This window comes from Dendronephthya gigantea, unplaced genomic scaffold, assembly GCF_004324835.1.
Source record: "Dendronephthya gigantea isolate DGI-Jeju-01 unplaced genomic scaffold, DenGig_1.0 000023F, whole genome shotgun sequence".
In the NCBI taxonomy this organism is placed as follows: domain Eukaryota; kingdom Metazoa; phylum Cnidaria; class Anthozoa; order Malacalcyonacea; family Nephtheidae; genus Dendronephthya; species Dendronephthya gigantea.
Genome location: NW_021163033.1, coordinates 530123 through 551609, shown reverse-complemented (window position 1 = coordinate 551609; position 21487 = coordinate 530123). Strand labels below are relative to the sequence as shown.

The following is a 21487-nucleotide window of genomic DNA, read 5'->3' as shown; positions in this document are numbered from 1 at the left end:
GAGACCTGCGACTATGGAATAAGTTTAACATTTATATTCGTACATCTGCTTTAAATTCATCAAGCAAAGACATCTCGTTCACAGGTTTGTGATGAATTGTTTTGAAAAACATGTATACCACCTGGTATAAACATACAAGAATGCGCTATGATGAATGATCTGATTGATCTTCAGCTCTTCTCAAAATTAAAATGATTGTGTAAACTGTAAACTTTTCGGTTCATATGACCGCACTGTGAAGATGGGGGACAGTAGTAATCCTGCTATTTTCATGACCATTATTGATCAGGGGAAAATGAACATGAGGCTGGTCCTCTAACTCCTCTTACCAAGAATAGTTTCCAGAATCCTGTTGAGGATATTCTGGTTTTTTCATCTAGTGGGCTGTGTGACAGCAGGTAAACAAAAATACCAAGTTATAAGTTCAGATAAATTAGTTTAGGGATCAAAGTTAGATTCGTCATTCCAGCTGACTGATGCAATATTTTGAACTGTATTGCAGCACCTCTAGGGTGTACCACTTTCTATTCTATTCAAAACTCCAGTTATAGGACAGTCTAAGAAATTTCTTTGACTGTTCAGGCTTAAAATATATATGGCAAAAGATTGTGCTTTGGCAGTTACCCTGGTGCTGTGCGAAATCATAAAATAAAACTTTCTTTGTTCTCCTTATTTCTTTGTAAACTACTTGATATTGCTTTAAACCACTTGACCTCAACAATCATACTCACACTTTGCATTATTTACCTGCAGAAACTTTATTCATTTGTGGAAACTTTCAATATAAGCGCATATAACATTAAACTATAGCGTTTCTTGCAAATAAATTATGCCAAATCTTTGTTCACACTCGTCAATCCAGATACTGCTTTTTCCATTGGAAATATGTACGCAGAATGTTCAAACATTGATGGCATTCTGCCACAACTGTGAACATATGTGAACCTTTGAAGAAAAATTACTTTTAAAAGAGAATTTTTCATGTTCACATTAAGTTCATATTTCTATAATCCTAGACTCCATTTCATTATCTTTACCATTTTCTTGTGAAGTAAAGTATATTACTCCAGTTTTATATTGAGGCTAGTGGAGTCATACAAAGCAAGTGCTAACCAAGAAACCATGTCGATATTTGACGTCAAATTCTGTAATGCTTTTTTTAAATATTATATGTAGATATATTCATTTGCAAACGGTTAAAACAGCAAGACTGCCTATGCCAAAGGCTGTTGTTATAAGAGCACTCTTCCACCAGCTGCTGTTGCTTTCGTCAATGTCTTTAAAACGTGCATTCAGTCCGTTCTAGAGAAAAAAAATATGAAATTATGGTTCAATTATTCTTACCTCTAAAAGTTCTAAATCTATATATCTGCAAATTGCAGCATACTCGATGATGGTATTATCAGAAGTGTGTGATGATCCAAAGAATACCTATCCAGATGAGTCATTCGAATTTTACATATCTTTTTCGATTGCTGTGCATTTCATACAAGTGTGAATGGATTTTACTATACAGTTTGCAATGACTTGACATTTTGCACCTGCATATTTCCTCCCACATGGCAAAAGGATTTCACAATTCAATGGAACCCTCACAGCTGATAACATCTTTTCAGCCAATCAAATGTGCAGTTAAAAATAGCAAACTTCGAAAAGATGTTTCAGCCCGAAAATCAAAGCGTCGATCTGTCGTCTTTCCGGGAAGAAAAGAAATGAAAGAATTCAAGTTGATTCTGGCGGCCGGAAAATGTTGCAAATGATAGGATTAACGAGTTGCAAATTTCGTAAAAAGTTACAAATTATTGATTCGAATAAATTATTCACGCTTAGGTGGTCGGATTATAAAACACTTGGAGTAGGAATATTTTCAAATATTCATCAATGAATGACCGCATAGCGATATAGTACGCAAGAAATATAGCCAAAGCTGATTCTTATAACCTGAAAATAGCCCGGAAATTCCAAATAATCGTTTTGCAAAGCTTGTCGAATTCTTTGCATACCAATTGCTAATCCCGTGAGTTGCGTTTGAACAAAACTGTGGGAAATTCTAAAGTTGTATCAAAAACGTTTGCCTTGAGTGATAAATTTGTTCGAATTGGATGAGAATTGATTCGCAGTACCCAGAACGTCCCGTCTCCTTCGTAAAAAATGATCGAAATTTGAGATTTGGGAATCATTCACGACTTTCGTGCATACGTCTGTTAACGAAGCGGAAATGTGTGTAATATGACGAACTTGCTCGAAAATATTTGCCAAACGACCGAGTTTTGCCTTTGAAAATCGGCCAAAAGATGAATTTGCTTTGGAGAACGCGATTTTTCGTTCTATCTGGCAAAATAGCGACATTTCTGTGCCGCAATTTTATTTGCAAGGCCACACACGAAATGTAAACAAACAATATAGCCAAACGAGTTTTCTCTCTCGTGTTTTCAAACCCACGGAAACGAGTAGGGTCGACGTGTTATTTTGCCCTTTCTAAGACAGTCTTCGAAATGAAACTGTTTTCAAAGAGCGGATATCAGGCACATTCGGTTCGTAATGGGCGAGAAGTTGGGCTCAGGTGTACGGGAATTACTCATTCATGGCATCGACCCTTTGTCCATAACAAACGAACGTGATCCAAACGACGATATGCGGGCAAAGATTTGGCTTTAACGCAAGATGGAAAACAAATAATTTTCCCTACCCATCCGCCTTGCTGTTCAATCCAGCCTAAGCCGATGACAAACCTCGCCGTCCATTCGGTCAAATCTTCTATCTGATCACCCATGTTGTTCTCGTTACAATATTTCCCAAGTCTGGCGCTAAATGCGAACAGCACCACTATACGTCCCCAATTTATTACACCGTCTGCGAACACCTCCTTCGCAATCTCGCAAAAAGAACTATATCCTGTTTCTTTGGAGAAGTTTAATTTCGAACATAATTGCTCCAGCAAGTCAGGATTCCGCCGTTCTATATCGTCCGAAAGTTTCCGAAGTGTTTTAGCGGTGGAATTAACTGGTGGCCCTGGTCGACCGAGTTTGTAACTTATAAGATCCTTTGCCAAGACTGTTCCCTCCTCATACAGCGGCGACTGGGCTGCGTGCTCGCAAAATCCGTTTGCAACTGCCATATGTTGTGTATATAACCTACTTGAACCCTCCGCAAATTCTATTTTAGAGGCTAGTATATTCGTAGTGGAGTTCCAGCAACCTATTAATATTGGCAACACAGATACATAGCCATGCCTGAAATAGAATAACCAGCTTATCGTACACTAAAATATCCAATCCAAAATGTCCCGTTTAATGGTTCAGTTATATCCCTCGTCCATCGGCCCGTACCCCCAAAATCGACGAAAATCAAAAATGGTGAATCCTGAGAACAATTTTGTCAGATGGCAGACACGTTCAGTTTCGCCCTTCCAAGGACAACAGGACAACAACGGGTAGACTGGTGTACGAATTATTCGACTTTTTTTCCTTTATTTTGGTCGATGAGCTGTATGACGTATCCGCGTCATGATTGGTGGAAAAAACGGCACGCACGTCACGTGGGTTCCACGTGAAAAAAGCCGTGCGTCATTGTCAGAACAGACCTGCGCCTCTCATTGGCTCAGATCTCTGATTGTTCGCTGCGGTCAAAATAAACACGAAATATTTTTGAATCATAATATCACAAAAGAACGTGGAGGCTGGCCGAACAAGCCTAGCCGAGAAATCGCGATTTTTAGCTGCTAAACCCGCTGAATTTGTTGGCGTCTTTCATCGTCGAGTTTCAATCTTGCGCAGATTAACTGTAGCCGAGGTAGCTTCTTTCAATTATCAGGAGGAATATCTATCCAAAAGGCCGACTGTGTCCGTTTGGCATCGAGGACGAGATCATATCCCGCGAAATAGATGGTGAGTCCTTGAGTCATAAACATTGCACTTTATTGATTTCTCGGGGAAAGCACGAACGGTATTTAAGCGTTTGTCTCGAGCAAACTTGCGCGTATGCGATAGGAAGAAACGTCGTATGAAGTCCACCAAACTTGCATTGTTTTTGTTTCGCAAATATTATTATTAAATCTCTCAATATTATCGGCTAAGCCAAGGTGTGACGCAGTAACTGATTGGTAATTTCTTTTCAGATTATGGAAGAAGGAGAGAAAACAATTAATAGGGGCTGCGACGCCGGTGAACAAGCGTCAAAACCAAGGCCCATGCCGGTAGCAAGCGATGAAACCCAGTCGACAAGCGAGGCCGTGCCACAAGGACAGGCCAGTCGCCCCGATTTGGCATCTACCGGCACTCAAGAGAGACGGACGGATAAAAAATGTTTCACTCCAAAAGAAATTGGACGAATTTTGCGCCAATTGGGGGACGATTTGGAGTCGCTTGCAGAGAGGCGAGCCGCAGCGGAAAGGACTGAGAAAAACGATTAAATTTTCGGGCTCTGGTGTGTTTATAAAACGATAGAAACCTAAATGACGACATCGTAGATTTTCCCGCGGCTTCGCGCGAAACTGTCACAGCAAGTTGATCGGCTTCCGTGACCCTAATGGACTTCCCTTTTACTTCCCTCGTTAGCCAAAGGTAAACTTAGTTCTGTTATGCATTCGAGGAAATATGCTACAAAGTTTGCTTTGTTACGATCGTGACGAGACAATCGTGTTCCGTGTTTCTCGGCCGAGTGCGCATAATGTATAATAGAGTTCCGTGTAATAGTGTTTTGTTTTTCTTCGGTAATTTTTGTAACGACACTTGTTGTGCCCGTGTCTAATTCCCCTCCGTTTGGTTGGGGTGTTCGTAACATGCCCATATTGGGCGCTTTAGTCCCACTGTAAATGGACATTAGTGAGAAATTGCTGTTATCAGCAAATTGTACATAAACAAACGAGGCCTTGAATTTGTAAATATTTTGTATTATTAGTAATGGCATGTGAACTTTTGTATAAGCGTATAAACTGGTATATTTAGTCTGCATAGTATAGAGTTGTAAATATATATAGGAAAGAGTCAGTAATGATAGTATGTAAATACTGTAATTTTGTAGACTAGATACTGAGGCTTCGTCTCCTGATATGTAAAGTTAATTCGCATTAAACGATCATTTCGTTACATCAACTCTGCAGCTGTCTTTGAAAAGCAGCCAAATTTGATCTTTTTTGAATGCGTAATTGTTACTAATGCCAACGGCTCGTGGCGCACAATGGCGGCGCGCGTTTCCGATTGCTTTTTGTTTGCTGTATTGTCGCGATTCGCATCAAAATTTACATTGAGAGAAAGCCGCGCATCTAACATAGCCAAGGACAAAGGTCTCCTGTTGAAAAACAGCTGTTATTTTCCGTCGTTTTGTAATATTTCCGGCGCGTGCTATAGGGGATTCCCTGGTAATCGTGCCCAAACCGGCCCGCGTTCTACCATTTCGCAATGCCTCTCAATTTTCCCCCAACAAACGGAATATCTGTCAGAATATCTACTTGAGAAAATAGAAGATGGATAGCCTTATAAGTTACTATTGCATGCATTCAAAACAGGGGTAAACTCTGCGCTTTTAGCGTCAACCCTACTTATGCCTTCTATTGTAATAATATACCCTCTTTACACTCGCCATAGACATTCTGTCTGCATGGAGTGACTCGTACATATAAAACGAAGATACTTCGTCTTATAATTCAGCATCTTCGTGTCTCCTTGTTGACTTAAAAAGCAGACGAATCGTTTAATTTACTTGTCCATTTGCACACGCAACGCGACTAATTGTGATAAATAGCCACTCTCTTCTCGAGACGGAACACCTGTCTGGATTAACTTCAGCAAAGAAAAGATCTGATTTAAATTTGTCTGCGTTTAAACAATAACCTCAGAAATAGAATTGGCCATCTATCGTAATCGAGTATTAATAAACAAGCGCGCTTCTTTTTTTCGATCTGAACGATGTACGCTTTTTCCCAAAAAGGAGATCCTATTTGAACTCATGGAGGCGAATAGACATATGTTGCAACATATGCATATACAAGTTCGCTTACAAGACAAACAGTAGATTATCCTTTTAAGGTGCAAATTAAACATGCCAGCGCATTACTGAACGCCCAAACGTGTGGTGTTTTTCATGATGATAAATTGTAGAATATTGTATGTACAGTGAAAGTAAAATGTACAATGTAGTTCAGGTTTATGATTAATTTCCCTTTATCCACAACGTAAACTGTGGCTACAAAGATCGGAGAAATATCTAAACCACAACCTTGGTGAGCTTGAAAACCTTTTTGACAAACGGAAAAACATCTCGTTTGACATTCATTAACAATTTAATGACCACTTGGATATTTGCAGTATGTATTATTTTGCCTTTTCGTGACAAACCATTTATCAGTTACCAAATTCGGATATGATATGCGTACAGTTTTTTAGAAGTCAAGTATTGGAATTGCTTTTGTCTTTCAATCGAGTCTAACGTGACTGGAAATTCCAAGCATGCATATTTGCGTTTTTTGAGACGGGTATTTTCTTGTTGACCCAACAAACTCTATTATCTCTGTTTACACTGGCTGGAAGGGCAATTCCCGAAGCCTGCTGAATCATTGAAATTTTCAACGCCTTTGCTTTCTTGAAAAATATTCTTCTTTCTACGAGATTGTGGTATAAAATGTCTAGCTTGATATATTGGACGAGATATTTGAGTCGAAATCACACAAAGAAAAAGAAGCTTCGGATATTTTTGACATAAAAACGTGAAGGGGGTGAAAACAAAATGCGTCATGGACTAACTTGTCCACGTAGTTATCGAACAGATGTTTTCATCCGTCTTGATTGGGATCAATTCTATAAAATATGAATCACGCAAACCATTAATTCTTTACATTAATTATATAAACTATTTCTGAGTTAGTTTAAACGCGTTAAAAAGCCCACGGAGCGTTCTTCGTTTACATTTTAAAATCCGAGTCTTTAAATAAATGTTAATTGAAAATTTCGATGAATACGCAATGTTCAAACTGATTACAAAACGAGAGAGCCATAACATAATATACGTTTATTAAATTAGTTTTAATTAGTTTTCAAAAAATTATTTAGGTAGAAGTTTCTAGTCTTATATTCGGCCAGCGCTTAAAACGGAAATCGAAGTTTTTCTGATCTTCATTGTGCCACAGTGCAGGTTGATTCTTTCAGATTCTGACATGACCTAGCTGTATATATATATGGTATTATCACTTTACTATAAATAAGTCGCATTATCGCTAATAAGGCAATAAACCTTATATAATTGTCATCTCGCGTGTTCCTGACGGACAATCACGGTGATAAGGGAAATTGCGCTGATTTGCAGATATACACACAGCGTATATGAACACCCCCGAGAGTATTTGATAGTTTATGATTGATTCGGCGGTTTTGGATGCGAGCCACTATTGTGCCCAGAATGGCCAAGTTCACCACAGCAGTCTGACCGCTTATCGCTTTGTAATTGCGAAGCCCCGCGGCAAAATGCGAATCCGTTTGATATTAGAGATACAAGCTTCGCTTGCCTGCCAAAACGTTTATCGCAAATGAACGTTGAAATGAACGATGGATCATGCGACGCGCACACAAACCCCCCACAAAATTAGAAAACTATGCAATCATGTTTTCAAAAGCACTCGAATAGTTAGACATGTGTCAATCTATCGTGTGCTCCAAGAGTCTTTTTGAGAACAAATTAAGTGTACTTTTAAGATATTTGCTTCATTTTCGCTAACGTTATCTACCAAAGTATGGCCTGTTATAAATTCTTAATCAATTCTGGCAAGCACAGGAGTTCTGTGTTTCGAAGCAAAACGGCAATTTTGAGATTTTCAGCGTGATTAATTTAAGCAGGTTTACCAAAGCGCTATTGTACACAGAGTTAACACGACAGTGTCAATATTGAATTTGCTGAAGACGATGAACACTTGTGTAAAAACCTTTTATGGTCACCTCTATAAGACCTCTTTTTTAAAGCAAGTTGAACATTAATCGGTGTTGCCAAAAAGTAGTTAAGAATTTAAACGCATGGGGAAGATATTTTACTCTAACACCAAAGAAAAGTGATCAATTTCGGTTACTAATATTGTGTACAATAAGATTTAGCGGTAGTGAATTTGGTGTTCCGGAAATCTTAACTGGTGAGTACAAATTGCTGACTGAGTCTTATCCCAGCAGGGCACCTTATAGTTGAACTCAATATAGACGTCTATTGTCTGATGTTGGAGCCACATATTAGATGCACTTTTCCCTCGAAGAACAAGACATAGGAACGTAGAACTCAGAGATGATCTGAGAGCCAAAGATTCGTTTCTGTTTAGCTCAGCCATGCTCTGCACACCAGTTCAATGCGTTCAGTCAGGGCGGAAAGAGATAGCGTGACAGGAATTGACGAATTGCTACAATTCCACAATAAAACGGCGATAACACGAATTGAAACTTAAAAGTGCCACAATTACCGTTGGCCGCAATCGTGAAACCTCTTAAATCATCAATATCACAAAGGAATTGATGTATTCAATATAAATAATGAGCTAATGTCCCCGACTGCCCTCCTAGGCTGAGAAAGCTTTGTATGAGAAAAACAAGCAATGCTCATTCCTGCTTCAGCAAGTGAACGTGAGTCAGGTTTTAGATGCAAGTGTATGACTCAGACCATTGGCTTAATTAGCTCATTATCATGCAGGTAGTATACTTCACTTGAAGTATCATCTCATAAAGTTGGTCTCTATTGTTCGCCCGGATGTGGTTTCCAGCTCAAAAAAATACTCACAAATAGGAATTTAAAACTTAAAGAACGACTTTAATATAATTGCTAGTTAGATTCTTTGATGCTTCATTATATGACTAAGACTGTACTTATGGGTGAAAGAACGAACCAATATAAGCGTCACGAATTGGTATTCGCACCTTCACTTATCTCACGATGTATCACTTAAATCAATCTCGGGAAAGGCTCTTTTATTTTGATAAACATAAACTTGACTGTTATGGTCGAAATATGCTAAATCCTAGGGCAATCGGCCAACTACCCCAACTTTTGAATGATAAATCAGGAAAGGTCTTTGTAAGACAACCTTGACCCTTCAAGCCTCCGCTGTTGGCCGCGTCAAATAAACCAGGTCACCCAAAGTGACTCAATTTACTGACGCATCGTGTGAAGAGGATATGAGTGATATCTCTTTCCTCCTTCGTCTCGTTTCTCATTCTCGTCGCTGCTGATTTCTTTCATTCGCGACGAAGCTCTCACGTCGGGCAATCTTTCTATTATTGCTTAGCTCGACTGAATTCTGTTATCAATTACCTTGACAACCGTTTTCTTCGAGCCTTGACAATGATGTCACCCGCAAAAAAAACAGATGTGAAAGCAGTTTCGAAGTGACCAGAAGTGCCGCCGATACAACTAACCTCAAAACTCGAGCAATTCAATAGACCAATATTGCTGAGCTAGGCGAAATATTAATCAAAGACATCAAAAACGCCCCCCAAGGTTTCGTTCAAACGCAATGAACTCATTTACCAAATTTATTTGGCGAATGTCTGGCTCACTCAAGACGCCTTTATTTACATGATTCGTAGACAGACGACATATCCCTCCTTCAGGAATTGCAATTCTCACACACGGCTGTTTTTGAAAACGATTCAATCTCTTCCAGACGTATTGTCCCCGCTCATAATTAATTAAAATTTATCTTCAGCTGCGATTATTTGCATATTTCGTTGAAAAACAAAGCATGAACGAGAGGTTTGAAAAACATTGTCCAAAAAATGACTGTTTTTTGTGCCAATCATGTCGTTATCTCGACCTGGGACCGAGGTTGACTCACTGAGTTCAGGAAGCGGTGGTCACGTGGTCCTTAATCTTTCTGGGAAACAAAATAAGATTAAGTGAGTCCCGGGAGTCTGACTCATTTGTGCTTAGCAAATGGTTGTTTGATATGGACTTCGTCTCATAAAAACTGTTTGTACTATGCTTGTACTTTCTGTCTGGTTCACAAAATAAACTAAGAACCAGACGAGACATTGTCTGGTCGGATTATTATCGCGGTAGGAGAATTTCTATGGCAACCTTGGCAGGTCTCCAGAGGAAAATCTCGTTTGATATTTGCAGTAAACTAGAAGACTTCTAGTACTCCGTATAATCATAAATTGCAGATAACTCTTGTTTTGTCAAGAAAACATTAACCCTTAAACTAGCTATGAGCATGGAAGCCATGGCTTGTTCATAGACTCGTTTGACATTGAAAGAACATATAAAAAAACGTGGGAGAAAAAGATTAATTTTATTTAAGCTTCTTATATACAACGCAACTTCATTAGCTAGATTTTTGTTCCCCCGCCATATTGCAAGTCAGTGAACGAGACGGACTGTCCAATAACGTCACTTATTTCCTCAGTAAGAAGTTCATGTAATGAGATGCCATTGTGACGATAGATCCAACCGTCAGACTCCGTAAAATCGTATCGTTTTGGACCGCTAAAAATGATAAGACTATCCATTAGCTTACGATCATTGGCATCTGTGCTATCTGTCGAGACGAATCAATGAGCAGCTATGACTATAATCTACGAGACAGACCAAATTACAACAATATAAGCAGAACAAATGGCAGAAGCTGCATTTGGACGATGATTTTACCTCTCAAAAGGAAAAATTGGGATTCCATTTTTTCAATTTTCATAGTTACCTCGTTGGAGAAGATAGCCATATTTGTCTGTTCGGAGTTTGCTTGTTTATGACGTATGTCCCTTTATTTCCTAACAAAGAATTGAATTGTACAACAGTTGGAACAAAAATATCTAACCGCTTCGATGTAACTGGCGATTTACAACACAATTTACCTCCCAATTTTACAGTCAAGACTCCATCCTAAACGAGGAAAAGGGAACGCCTAATTAATACAGCATTTTACTTTGCATCAAATTTAACATAATTCTTAGGGTAGATGTAACTCCAAACCAGTGCTGAAACATGATTATGCTTACTGAATATTCAATATCATAGTCGTCGTCGAAATATCCCATATCACCAAGCTCTTCAAAGTATTCCATCATAACGTTCAGCGTTTCATCGGAAATTGAGTGAAATTCAAGCTCATCAAGTTCCCTAATAAATTTGATCTATTATACTACAGACGATGCATCGATCAAATATCTTTTAACATTGATATTTATTCATATATACTGTGATTACTGTCATAGTATATCCTTCAATTAAAGAATGAGGTTTACCTAATTTTAGCGGTGGAAAAATGTCTTTCACGGTTATATGTTAGTGTACTGTCGTATATCTTGTATTTCTCACATGGCCTCGATATCTCACAGTTCATTTGAACAGTATTCATCGTAGTTATATAAAACAGCTCTCTGTATTGGCACTGAAAATACGGCATAAAACGCATTAGGAATTGGCAAGACGATGGAAAATTTAAAATTTAGAAAAGAGGAAGTACCTTTGAGAATAATAATTTTCTATTCCTTTGTTGAAGACAAGGAATTATATTTAAATTTGCAAGATTCCTCCTCGCTAGTTGTTTCACAACTCCTCTGGCTGCCGCCATATTGGTTTTTCATTTTACCGGAAGCCGCACATGGCACAGCGTACCCAAGAACGAAATAAGAATTTGTCTGTCTGAGTTTTAAAAAGCTCGACTTTTTTAATCTTTTGAAGTTCTTTTATTAGTTATTACAAGTTTATGAAAGTTCTAAACGTTAAACTTATTTTCGTTATCATCATGTCCTCTCAGAGTGCGTTTACGTTTAATTCCGAGTTATTTCTATATTTAATTTTATTTTACTGTACAAAACGGCAAAGTGTTCATCATTGTGTTCATCTGGAGAACGATACATCTATTTACAAGTTTGCTTTTCTTTATTACTCCGCATCAATCTGCTATTCTTTGAACTGCCATTCCTGCCTGCACATTGGGCACAGTTGTTGCATCTGTTGCGAGTCCAGCCACTTTAATATACAATGCATGTGAAAGACATGTGAACATTGACCCCAAACTGAAAGAAATGTTAAAAAAATTAAATACAAAGATGTATGGAAAATCTCGCGCGAGACCCACGCAGCCACGCCACGTTTAAAACATTTACACTATTCGCAGAGCACTATTCAGATTTCGTAAAAACAACGAAATACAAAAACAAATCTTATGCGAACAATATTACTCTTATGTGGGAAAGTCATTTTAGCTGCCACGAAAAGGGATAATGAGGGTTAGTCACTAATCCCCCCCTTAACCCTCATTATCCCTTGTCAACGACAACCAAAACGTCCCTTGATGAGCATATATATCCTTAGAAAGCTGCCATGCCATTGGCTTGAAAATTGCACGCATTATTTTCAGTTTAATGAAACTTTAATTGACTGTGAAGTGTAACTGCAATGTGTCCAAAGAGCGCCAATGGCAGGTGTTATCAACAAGTACCGCACCTTGGACTCTTGGAAGGCCAAGATCATTTGTGTAGAGCAAAGTGCAACAGAGCATAAAATTATTCATTCCGTATGCCCCACACAATCATCATAACTAAACACATTTGATTTGAACACAATAAAGTGAATTTTTTGGCCGTTTAGCGAAGAATCATTCTCCTTATAACGAATTTATAAACATGTGCTCAGTTACGTGGCTGGGAAGAGGTCTTGTTAGAGCGTGACTGGTAAACAATCGCTACAGCCAATATAACACCAAAATACAATACCTAATTATACCGTAAAGCTACTTGATCATCAAAATTCGCCGAAATGCATTTCTAGTGCGTGTGTTGCTGTTTGGTAGTTTCATGCTTTAATATCTGTTGTGGTTGGGTCGATTGTATCTCAGGATTTGCGTGTTAATTTTTGTTACAATAAAGGTTTTGATCTTTTCTCCTTGGCACGATGTTAACAAAGGCGGGTTATGTTTACAACAAGACGTTGGTCGTAATAACAAGTATACTTCTAATATCTTTCATGGCGATACAACTCAACCATCCCATGTGGTTTCGACATTTTCGAAGCGATGCAACGCTGAGGAGGTTTTGTACGCCCCAAGATGTTCAACAAGACATGCTCAAGTTGACCTATGATATCCATATAATCCTAAGAGATCTAAATATAACGCACTTTCTGATGTACGGTTCGTTATGGGGCGCCTTGAGGGTGAATAAGCCTCTACCTTGGGACAATGATGTGGATCTAGGCATGATCCCTGACGGGAAATATCCTTCGCTTTCCGAGGAGCAGTTTCTCACGAAATTTCGGGAGAAGGGAGTGAAGATTACGAACAACATGAGGCAGAAGTCGAGTTTTAAATTTGAGCGCGGAAAAGGAGCTGTTGATTTGATAATATACTATGTATATGGCGGTTATATGAAGCGGCAAGGCTGGGAAGCATGGCTGATGACAATACACTACAATTTTCATCATACATTTCCTAGGAACTTGATTGAACCCAAGCCTTTGCCAAAGAGAACGTTCGGATGGTTTAAGATGCCCGTGCCACGAAAAGGCATTGAAATTATGAAGCACATGTATCGTTATGACTGGTGGGAGACTCCCAAACCCGAAAGACAATGTTAACTTGTGGACTTTCAGAATTCAGAGTCAAGAGTTAGTCAAGAGCATAGTCAGTCGACTATTATAATATGGATGTTTTCACAGAGAGCCGAGTGGATCGTTGGTCAGAAATAACGTCGTCTTCGCCCAGACAATTTGCAACGAGCGTATATTTGGTCTTATATAATTAGGGAAGAATTGTCTATTAGGATTTTTGTTCAAATTTAATTATTAATCGACCTGTGTTGTTTCTTGTTGTCAAAAATGGGAAGTGATATGGCTTTTCTGTGTCAAAGTTTTGGCCAGGCCACGTGGCTGGCACGATTCGTGTGAAGTGACGAAGTCATGTCAGGTTTTCACCGCGACCAAAACTAACCATTTCAGTCGCGTCAATAGAATTTACTTTATTTGCCGAGCAACGTCAGGCACGCGAAAACTGTTAGTGAAATAATTTAGCACCTTTGATTTTGTTAAAATTATTTTTGAAGAATATTCAAATGTAGTCTGCAATTCAAATGCTGATATGGATATCCGTGTATTTTTTTTTCAATTTTGAACATATTCGTAGACAAAACATGATTGTTTATTTAACAATTCCTAACATCATATGATTAGCAATATTAGCCTGAAGGCAGTCACGTCTCGCCAAGGCAATATATGGCTAAAAATGGACAATTTCTCAGATTGCCACAAAAGCCTGTAAATAAGAAACACTTTTCAGTCGAGGTAGAGGCCACTTTTCATTACAACTTTTGGCAAAGGTTTTGAAATCGTTTACAGCTTGCACGTGGCGGGGTTTTTCAATTTTTCCCCTTTTAACTAGGTTATTTTAGAATGATTTTATGGACCGTGAACATCGTTGAAGCTGAGCCTAGCTGTAGCATTCAAGCTTGTGATATTTTTGTACAGTTGAGACTGGAGTCTTTCATTTCAAAATCTTGTGTGAGAAAACAATTAGACTCCTTCATTTCAACTGGCCAGACATGTTTATACATTATGCAGTTGATGATAGATCTTTGTTTGAAAATCTAATAATTATTGACTAAGCTTAGCAAATATTTACCCTGTTACCCAATCGCTGATGAATTCTATTCTTTAAGTGCGAATGTGCGATGATAATTATTTGGTATGATAAGGAATGAACTGTACATAGAAACATGCAAAATTTATTGCAAAATTTCACTTCTGAGATGCAGAAAAGATGCAATGAATTATCTGATAACAACTTCATCTATATATCTCAGCAATTAGAACTTGCAATTACTTGAATCTTATTTGGATGTGGGGCTCTCAAAGATTGATTGGCAGGCAACAAAATATCAGCTTTCATGTGGTGCTACATTACCTAAAATACAATCATCCCCAGGCATTCTACAGTCTGGACAGCATCCATCAAAAGCCATTCTGCATATACCACAATTTTCATCATTGGCTATCCAATGCCAGCTAGCTACACCTGTCCATCTAAACAAGTAGTAAATGATTTCTTAAGTAGTAAATGATGACTTTTCAAAAGCTGTTTAGCCTAACATTGGATTATTGGAAGGCCCAAAATCAAATTTTCAGGAAATATTCTGTATCAGTCCAACCAGCTTTTTCTTGTTTATCTGGCTAGTTTGTTTGAGAATTGAGAAAGTATGCCTATTTCACTTGAGAATCTGAACAACTTGTCCTGTTAGCATGGATATGGCCATTGGTCACAACCTCAGTTAAATTTAATCATATTAGGGAGAGTAATAAGGAAAAATATCAAACTTACTCTTCAGAACACAGTTTCCAAAAATTGCATAAAACAAATAAAGATGGAATTAGAATGAAATATGTTTAGGGGGAAAATGTACAGTTAGAATACACAGTTCATGTGATTTAGAACCAGAGTGCATTCCATGTAAACCTCATGCCGAAGATACTCTGAGGTTAATCAGGTTATGCTGCTGTGTGCAAATAAGGTCAACTTATGCACCAGAGATTGACTCTTAAACTTTTATCCCCATAGACTAAATGTTAGGGTGCCGAAACATACAGCAGCCTTGAGCCCTTGACATGACTGTGTGTCAGTAACCCAAAATTTGTGCCAAATATCTTCTGCAAAATGTGCATGGAATGCACCCTGGGATTAGAATCAAAGAATCAGAAACAAAATTGGACAGGCAACTCTCATCTGGAGACAATGCCTAATATTTTTAATAATCTCACTATGGCAGTTTAACATACCAGTTTAATAGGCTGGCTGCATCTGACTGGTTAAACGACGGTTTGATAGACAAAAGGGCAAAATCTAGGCCATTTCAAAGTTTTGGATTGGTTATGAAAGGGACAATATTTGGAAGTGTTCATTATAATACTTACTTTTGATTTTCACTTTCATCGCGCTGAAGTTTATAAAAGATCTGTATGGTTTATTTTATTATTTTTGATATTATTTTTGAAAGCTACAATGATGTGCAATACTTCATGTCGGTGTTATGTAATGACTCCTGGCCTGTTGCGCAAAATCACGTGACGATTTCACACATTCCTGTGATTTACTTTATGCGTTAAAAAAAAGATGCGTTTTCCAAGGGCACATACATGACATACGGTATATGTCTTTTCTTTCCAAAATAGTTGGTCATAGATCTCAGCACTAACTAAGGGTGGGCTTCATAATTAGGCCACCAAATTAGGATAATTAGGATTTTCCCAGCCCACTCCCTTCTACTTTATGCCTGCTTCAATATTAAAACTTCCAACTCCAAATATCACTTTAGGAATATTTGGCTGAAACTCTAAAATTCTAGGATGCCCCTTGGCCAGCACCCAATTAATTAGGAAGTTTTGGGCGTTCCCCCACGTAACTCCATGCCTTTATAATTTCATAGTGAAAATTGTTTAATTTCAAGTGTTTGAATTATGAATAGTTGCTAACGAGTACAAGATATAGTAGAAAGTAGTGCAAAAACGGTGAAATAGTATGAAATATTGGGGTATATAATAACAATGTAGTGGAACTCACCGGTACTCAGAGTACTGAGAACATAGTTCAAATTTCTTAATGGAAAGAGAGTTACTGTTCTGGGCTTCTGGCTATGTACGTTTTTAGCAGAAACAGTACCCAAGCTAGATCTGGCTCACTGGCTGCAAGTGCTATCGATATTTACACTGCTGTTTCTTCTATTTGTGCAAGTGGAAACCAAGGAATTGTTTCTTCCGGTTCTTCCGATTCTTCCGATTCTTCCGATTCTTCCGATTCTTCCGATTCTTCCAGTTCTTCCGGTTCTTCTACAATCATCATGAAACCATCTTCGGTATTGTTTCTTTCTCCAATCATTTTCCTCATTATAAGCTTAACTAGCCCTCCATTGTCCAATTGCGATTTATTTACTATTATGGGCACAACGACGCACCTATCTTTGAAACTAGCTTTGGGTGGATTCGCCAGAATCTTATTAGTCAAAGTTCGGTAAAAAAGTTTAACTTGATGCTGGCAATCCAATTCAGTGCCTTTTACTGCATGAGTGTTAGTATTTTGACTCATCTTCTGAACGATCTTTAAAGGGTTTATTATACATTTTATAATGTACGTGTACTCCATGTTATTATATGTAAAGCGATACACAGGAAATGTGCCACCGTTAACGTGGCCTAATTGAACAATCGTACTATCTTGTATGTGTAGATTATCTGTCAAAATGCAATCAGATGACAAAACCAAAATTAAACTATTTGAATTTAAGAGCACTCTCTGTCCTTCAACTCGTACTTCATTGCCACTGTCAGACTCTGGGCAAAGAACTAAAAGTTCTGACAAAATACTGTCAAGATAGTTAAAATAGTAGAACCATGCAAGTGTCTCACCAGCATTAGTTTCTTTTTCGTCGATGGTTTTGGAAATTTCAATTTCAGACTGTTTACCAAGATCCATTAATATAACGAAAAGTGGCGCTACTCCAATTCCACTCAGTAGGTAAATGAGGTATATATTATCGAATTCATCTTCGTCTTCAATTAAAATGAATAGGATTACTCCAAGTAAAAACAAAATAAATATAACAGCGCCTTTTGGTATATTACTGAAACAAGCTGTAAGCATTTTTTTAACTCTATTATTGTAACGACTTTCAACGTGATGAAACTCTTCAAACAAAAAATACAAACGGTTAAAGAATGTGCCAACCAGAATGGCCAGCAATCCAAAGCTCAGATTTTGAAAAAATAAATAAGTTTTCTTTTCAGTTTTTATGTAGACTATTATTTTTTCATTTTGTATTTTCTCCAGCGTGTTATTAGAGAGGTCATTAACTGGCGTATAGTAATTTCCAGTTCGATTTATAACTCCATAAGCGACAATTCCAGAAGCAACCACCAAGCTTGTGATTACCGATGCAAAAAATGCTTTTTTATTTCGTTTTTGTGGTATTTTCTCGTAATGAATTTTTGTTGTAGGTCTCTGTTCATCGTTTGGAATGCCTACAAATTCATTACTTTCCTCCATAATTTACGATATCTTTATGTAGTAATAGTATATGCATGTAACTGCCACCTGACACGGGAAAATAAGTCGATTTCGGCGCGATATAAGAATGTCTTTACCTTTTCCCGCTATTGCAAGAAAATACAGACATTAGTCATAGTACTTTCTTAAACCATTTTATCAATATAATACCATACGACGATTCACTGCATGTATTCAACGCCACAACGTTTTGATATGAGATCTAAGACTGAGTGGTGTCGACTTTTGTGGGTGTACCCTATTTACCAGGTCGCTGCTGTGAAAAATATTTTATTATTTAAATTGCGTTTGAAATGATAACGCTATAAATATAGATACGACTCGTGGTATGTTCTAATCGAATATGACTCCGCGGGTGGTCATGGCGTCTATGGCGTCTGTGTAAAGTATTTTATTGAGTATAGTAAAGTATAGTCATGTAAAGTATTTGAGTTGCGTTCAAGGTATTTTGTCATCGTAAACATTAACCTAAAACGTTATAAATGAAGACATAGGTTGTGGTATGTTCTCTTCAAATATGATCCACAAGTGGTAGCGTCTATTGTGGGTGCACACTGATTATCGCCAAGGCCACTGCTGTGAAAAGTATTTTATCATTTCAGTTGCGTTCAAGGTATTTTGTCATCGTAAACATTAACCTAAAACGTTATAAATGAAGACATAGGTTGTGGTATGTTCTCTTCAAATATGATCCACAAGTAGTAGCGTCTATTGTGGGTGCACACTGATTATCGCCAAGGCCACTGCTGTGAAAAGTATTTTATCATTTCAGTTGCGTTCAAGGTATTTTGTCATCGTAAACATTAACCTAAAACGTTATAAATGAAGACATAGGTTGTGGTATGTTCTCTTCAAATATGATCCACAAGTGGTAGCGTCTATTGTGGGTGCACACTGATTATCGCCAAGGCCACTGCTGTGAAAAGTATTTTATCATTTCAGTTGCGTTCAAGGTATTTTGTCATCGTAAACATTAACCTAAAACGTTATAAATGAAGACATAGGTTGTGGTATGTTCTCTTCAAATATGATCCACAAGTGGTAGCGTCTATTGTGGGTGCACACTGATTATCGCCAAGGCCACTGCTGTGAAAAGTATTTTATCATTTCAGTTGCGTTCAAGGTATTTTGTCATCGTAAACATTAACCTAAAACGTTATAAATGAAGACATAGGTTGTGGTATGTTCTCTTCAAATATGATCCACAAGTGGTAGCGTCTATTGTGGGTGCACACTGATTATCGCCAAGGCCACTGCTGTGAAAAGTATTTTATCATTTCAGTTGCGTTCAAGGTATTTTGTCATCGTAAACATTAACCTAAAACGTTATAAATGAAGACATAGGTTGTGGTATGTTCTCTTCAAATATGATCCACAAGTGGTAGCGTCTATTGTGGGTGCACACTGATTATCGCCAAGGCCGCTGCTGTGAAAATTATTTTATCATTTGAGTGGCGTTCAAGGTATTTTGTCATCGTAAACATCAACCTAAAACGTTATAAATGGAGACATAGGTTGTGGTATGTTCTCTTCAAATATGATCCACAAGTGGTAGCGTCTATTGTGGGTGCACACTGTTTATCGCCAAGGCCACTGCTGTGAAAAGTATTTTATCATTTAAAATAATAAAATATTTAATATAAGAGTTGACAAAGCTGCTGGTGTGATTCTGCAAAAGGGTTAAAAAATCGATTCTCTTTGGTACAAAATGCACAGAAATTTATTAGGAGACGAAGACTCTGAACAGACTAAATATGATGCTTCGGTACCACCAACAAAACGAAAGAGACGCGCAAAAATGGCATCAATCATGGTGTGCCTTGTCGCTGCCATCGCTGTATTTGTTTACGGATTTCATGAAGATAAAATAATCGTGTACAAGGCAGAAACCAGTCCCTCCACGACTATGTTAACGGCGATAAAAAATGGAATAATTACGTGTTACACAAGGGAAGAGAAGACAACTCACCCAGTGTTGTTGCACTTTGCCTTAGGATTGTCGGCCATTATACTTGGCGTTTTCGTGGATTGTTCACTGCTTCTTTTGGAGGAGTTTCATCATTTGAGAAGTCGTTATAACGGAAACGGAAACAAATTGTTGCGAGCTTGTTTCAGTGGGATCTCGTGGACTGCAGTCGCTATTGCTGTTGTTGTTGTTGTAATAACACTTGGATTTACATTTAGGACTGCAACGTATGAACTAACATATCTGGTCATCGTAATCGGGCTGTGTCCCGTTGTGACACATTTGATGATTCTTCCCACAAAATCCGAGGTTTATGTTTCAACAGTCCTTGAAGAAAAAGAGTCTTATGTCGGCCAGTCGCTTGCGTGGTCCTACTATTTTAACTATCTAGATAAAGCTGTGTCGGCATTCAAGGGACTAGCACAAGATCAAGGTGAACATGTGTGCCTAAGTTTAAATAAATTGATCGTGCTCATATCAAATGATGGTACAACAAGAGATCTACAATATTTGGATGGTAAAATAAAAAACCTGGGGGAGATTTCCGTAGACCAATACCAATTCCCCGTTTATAGATTAAAATATCGGAACGGTACGGAATACACATGTTCTATAATATATGCGAAGCAGCCCTTGGAAGCTTTATATCAGATGAATCAATATGAGAGGTGTAAAGCATTGCAAAAGAGGGAACTCGAACACCAAGTGACATTTTTCTACAAAACACTATCCGAGATTTTAAAGGATCCGTTTGATGTAGAATACAGAGATAAGTGCATTCTCGTACCAATAAACGTAAAATGTCTCGCAAAAAATGGAAGTCTAGTTGAAGTCATAATGCAAAAGGTCATGTCATGCGACTTTAAAATTGATCTGGAAGAAAATGTAAGTGAATATGAAGGCATTATGAGCCGTAAAGGGAAAGGCCCCCGAATAGTTAAAGCAGCTAAAGATATTAAGAATAGGAGACAAGTTTCCTTAGAAACAGGCTTCCAAGAAGACAAAGTATGTGAACTTGAGTATAAAAGCGACAATTCTAAAGGAATGACCGGACATGAAGCTAAATTAGTTGAACATGAATATGGTAGCGAAGAATCCCTAAAAATCGGCCGTCATAAATTTGAATTCGACGAAAACAAAAAAGCAGTAAAGAAGCATCCCGAAGAAGCCAAATCTCTGTTTTCTTCAGGTGTAATAGTATCATCATGAAATGAATGATATATTCATAATTGCATTATCTAAATAATCACAGCATTAATCAATGACACTGAAGGCCTATATCCAACATAACTCAGCATGAACAACTGCCTAAAATAGACAAAAACACTCCTCAACGTTTCGACCTGACGGCCTTCGTCAGGAGAGTTAGTGTGATAACGGACGAAGGCCCTCAGGTCGAAACGTCGAAAAGTGTTTGTGTTTGTTTTGGGCAGTTGTTATACCATGCATATTCGATGCCAAAGGCGCTTTCCTTTATATACGGTAAAAACGGCCAGACCGGTCCTGTTGTA

At 38.0% G+C, this 21487-nt stretch overlaps 4 protein-coding genes across 4 annotated transcripts; 2 read left to right on the top strand and 2 right to left on the bottom strand.

Annotated features, from left to right (window-relative positions):
* Positions 1-742: 742 nt before the first annotated feature.
* LOC114522595 (bcl-2-related protein A1-like) lies at positions 743-3140 on the bottom strand. Its single transcript, XM_028543328.1, has 2 exons — positions 2690-3140; positions 743-1302 (listed from the first exon to the last, which is right to left on the bottom strand). The coding sequence occupies exons 1-2, from the start codon at positions 3116-3118 to the stop codon at positions 1183-1185; spliced, it is 549 nt and encodes a 182-aa protein (XP_028399129.1). The 5' UTR covers positions 3119-3140; the 3' UTR covers positions 743-1182.
* Positions 3141-10254: 7114 nt separating this feature from the next.
* Positions 10255-11526, bottom strand: LOC114522614 (frataxin, mitochondrial-like). The gene is made up of 6 exons (XM_028543348.1): positions 11426-11526; positions 11205-11350; positions 10959-11079; positions 10815-10842; positions 10661-10730; positions 10255-10449 (listed from the first exon to the last, which is right to left on the bottom strand). The coding sequence occupies exons 2-6, from the start codon at positions 11315-11317 to the stop codon at positions 10293-10295; spliced, it is 489 nt and encodes a 162-aa protein (XP_028399149.1). The 5' UTR covers positions 11318-11350; positions 11426-11526; the 3' UTR covers positions 10255-10292.
* Positions 11527-12295: 769 nt separating this feature from the next.
* On the top strand, positions 12296-14807 carry LOC114522656 (uncharacterized protein RP688-like). The gene has a single exon (XM_028543391.1). It carries the CDS (start codon positions 12859-12861, stop codon positions 13537-13539), a length of 681 nt encoding a protein of 226 aa, XP_028399192.1. The 5' UTR covers positions 12296-12858; the 3' UTR covers positions 13540-14807.
* Positions 14808-19867: 5060 nt separating this feature from the next.
* On the top strand, positions 19868-21318 carry LOC114522631 (stimulator of interferon genes protein-like). Its single transcript, XM_028543362.1, has one exon. It carries the CDS (start codon positions 19917-19919, stop codon positions 21183-21185), a length of 1269 nt encoding a protein of 422 aa, XP_028399163.1. The 5' UTR covers positions 19868-19916; the 3' UTR covers positions 21186-21318.
* The last annotated feature ends 169 nt before the right edge of the window (positions 21319-21487 follow it).